Source organism: Haematobia irritans, chromosome 3 (genome assembly GCF_050003625.1).
Source record: "Haematobia irritans isolate KBUSLIRL chromosome 3, ASM5000362v1, whole genome shotgun sequence".
Taxonomy (NCBI): domain Eukaryota; kingdom Metazoa; phylum Arthropoda; class Insecta; order Diptera; family Muscidae; genus Haematobia; species Haematobia irritans.
Genome location: NC_134399.1, coordinates 38994636 through 38997352, shown reverse-complemented (window position 1 = coordinate 38997352; position 2717 = coordinate 38994636). Strand labels below are relative to the sequence as shown.

At 36.2% G+C, this 2717-nt stretch overlaps 1 protein-coding gene across 1 annotated transcript; it reads left to right on the top strand.

The window, feature by feature from the left end:
- Positions 1–852: 852 nt before the first annotated feature.
- On the top strand, positions 853–1683 carry LOC142228811 (peptidoglycan-recognition protein SC2-like). The gene has a single exon (XM_075299332.1). The coding sequence runs from the start codon at positions 1106–1108 to the stop codon at positions 1664–1666; it is 561 nt and encodes a 186-aa protein (XP_075155447.1). The 5' UTR covers positions 853–1105; the 3' UTR covers positions 1667–1683.
- The last annotated feature ends 1034 nt before the right edge of the window (positions 1684–2717 follow it).

Genomic DNA, 2717 nt, shown 5'->3' with positions numbered 1-2717 from the left:
TACCAAATAAATATTTCTATAGAAATTTTTGTCAAAACTTTATTCCTGTTGAAAATTTTGTCAATATTTTATTTCTATAGAAAATTTTGTCAAAATTGTATTTCTATAGAAATTTTTTCAAAATACTATTTCTATAAAAAATTTCCTCAAAATTTCTATGGAATCTCAAAAAAATTGTTTATAGAAACTTTTTCCAAAATTTTATTTCTATAGAGATTTAACAAATAAAATTTCTATTTTTGGTCGAATTCTACCAACTGTGGCAACCGTGGTGGTAATACAAATTTATTATCTAGGTTATATACGTTGCATTTTCGTGTTTTAAGATAATAAAGTACTTAGAACCATTTTTATTTTGTAAAATTTGTTTAAATTTAACGAAAATATTGTAGGGAAAATTGTTTGGGAATGTATGGGATAGTAGGGAACTTTTTTGTCCTTGTAGGGTAAACCAAACATTTTCCCTGACAAAACTGACTATGAGATATAGTCAGATTGAGACAAAGCACCCATAAACATGTACCCCTTAATTTTCTTAAATATGCAACTGCGGTTTATCTCCCATACCTATCTCAATGTACCCCACAAATGCTTATATTTACTACTTCAGTAGGGGTGGTTTAGAGTATGATATAGTCGACCCCGCCCGACTTTCTACTTTACTTACTTGTTTTATATGAGCAATTTTTAATTCGGTTTACGTCGTTTCGATTTACGTCGTCAAATTCCAGAACCAATCACGACGTAAATCGGGGGATTACTGTATATACTTGTTTTTCTACTATTAATATGGTAGAGATTTTCCATTAAAAAAAAATTATATTGTCAAAATATTTTGACCACTATTTTTAGCTCTATCCTAAATTTGCGGCACTGACGACTGAAGTTAAAAACAGAGAGGCGAAACATGTCAAAAATAGCAACCGCTAGAACTATCCCATTGTATATCGTAATGATTTTTAAATCAATATTATCACGGTAGTGCTCGGCATATATGATTGGCTACAAACAAAACATGTTGATAATTCCCATTGAGTGATGATAACGATTTTGTGTATAAACCCAGAGAAGCAGCACAATTAACATCTGTTTTAAATTTTCAACTATGGCTTTCAAGTTATTCCTTGGTCTTTTGGTCGTTCTATTCTGTGCCGATGTTGCTTTCGGTCTCACCATCGTCTCTAGATCGGAATGGGTAGCAGCTGCCTATAGAGGTACTAAGGCCACATTGGCTAATGGAAAATCCTATGTTATTATCCATCACACTGCCGGAGCCTATTGCAGCACCAAGGCCGCTTGCATTACCCAAATGAAGAACATTCAAAATTATCACCAAAACACCCAAGGATGGGATGATATCGGCTACAATTTCTTAATCGGTGGTGATGGCCTTGTTTATGAAGGACGTGGTTGGAACGTTGTGGGTGTCCATGCATCTGGTTACAACTCCTTGTCCATCGGCATCTCTTTCATGGGTAACTACAACAACGATAAGCCTAACGCAGCTCAAATTACTGCCGCTAAGGAATTGTTGGCTGCTGCCGTATCTCGTGGTCAAATCGTTTCTGGCTATACTATGTACGGACATCGTCAAGTCAGTGCCACTGAGTGTCCTGGTACCAACTTGTGGAATGAAATCAAGACCTGGTCCAACTGGAAGGCTTAATATGCTTAAATTGATATAAAAAAAATTAAATAAATTTTTGAATTTAAATAATAGAATAGTTTTTTTTTTTTTATCAAAATTATCGAAATACAAGACAAAATTCTTCAAAGGACAAATGATTGCAGCGGCATTGGATATGGGTAGGTTAGGTTAGGGATTATTCAGTTGTTATCGACACACTTCGATCACATCGGTCACAGGTGGTGAAGAATTCCATGTTTCTAGGCATATGAATCATCCAATCCTTCAAGAGGTGGTTGGTATACCTCATATGTACACATATCATCTTTCACTGGTTCTAAATAGCGCGGACGTAGCCTCAATTACAAATGCCCGGTCCTTTTTCCTACCGTCCGTGTTTTCTTAACTCATGGTAGAGTTGCATGTATGTGGTATTTAAATTTCTCCGACAGTCCTCTCAAATGCCTTTCCAACGATATACAGATGATATTTAGACGAAATTTTGACCGTTGCCAAAATTTTGAATTAAACCTAACCACCTATGGTGAAAGTTTCTTTCACTAAATGTACTCTCATATGGAGGCTATCTAAAACGATCTCAACCAAATCTGGCATACTTGACGATACGATCAAATGTTCTCTTTGTGCAAAGTTTGAAGCACATCAAAGTAAACCCCTGGTTTTTAGGGCCACCAATGTGGTATCACAATGGACTGAATAGTCTAAGTGAGCCTGATATATCGGGCTGCCACCTAACCTAACCTAACCTAGGCCCATGGAAATTGGTTCATAATTGTGGATTTAGCAACTAAAGGTATGTTTTCGGTTACTTTTTTTTTTCAAATAATTTAAAAATGTTTCGCGTTCCCTTGGATCTTTTCCAACAATAATTTGACAAGACTTTATAGATATAATAGTTTTCATATGTATGTTTACACTTTTAATTTAGTGTTTTGGTTGAAAACCGAACATAGCCAGGGATCCGGAGCGGTCCATTTTTTTCGCTTCGCTTCGCTCCGCTCCCGCTCCGGAGAAAAGAAAAACGCTCCGCTCCGAGAAAAAAAATCGCTCCGCTCCACGCTCCGCTCCG

Excerpts from the sequence above, each read along its gene's own strand:
- LOC142228811 (XM_075299332.1), top strand. The coding sequence starts at position 1,106 with ATGGCTTTCAAGTTATTCCTTGGTCTTTTGGTCGTTCTATTCTGTGCC.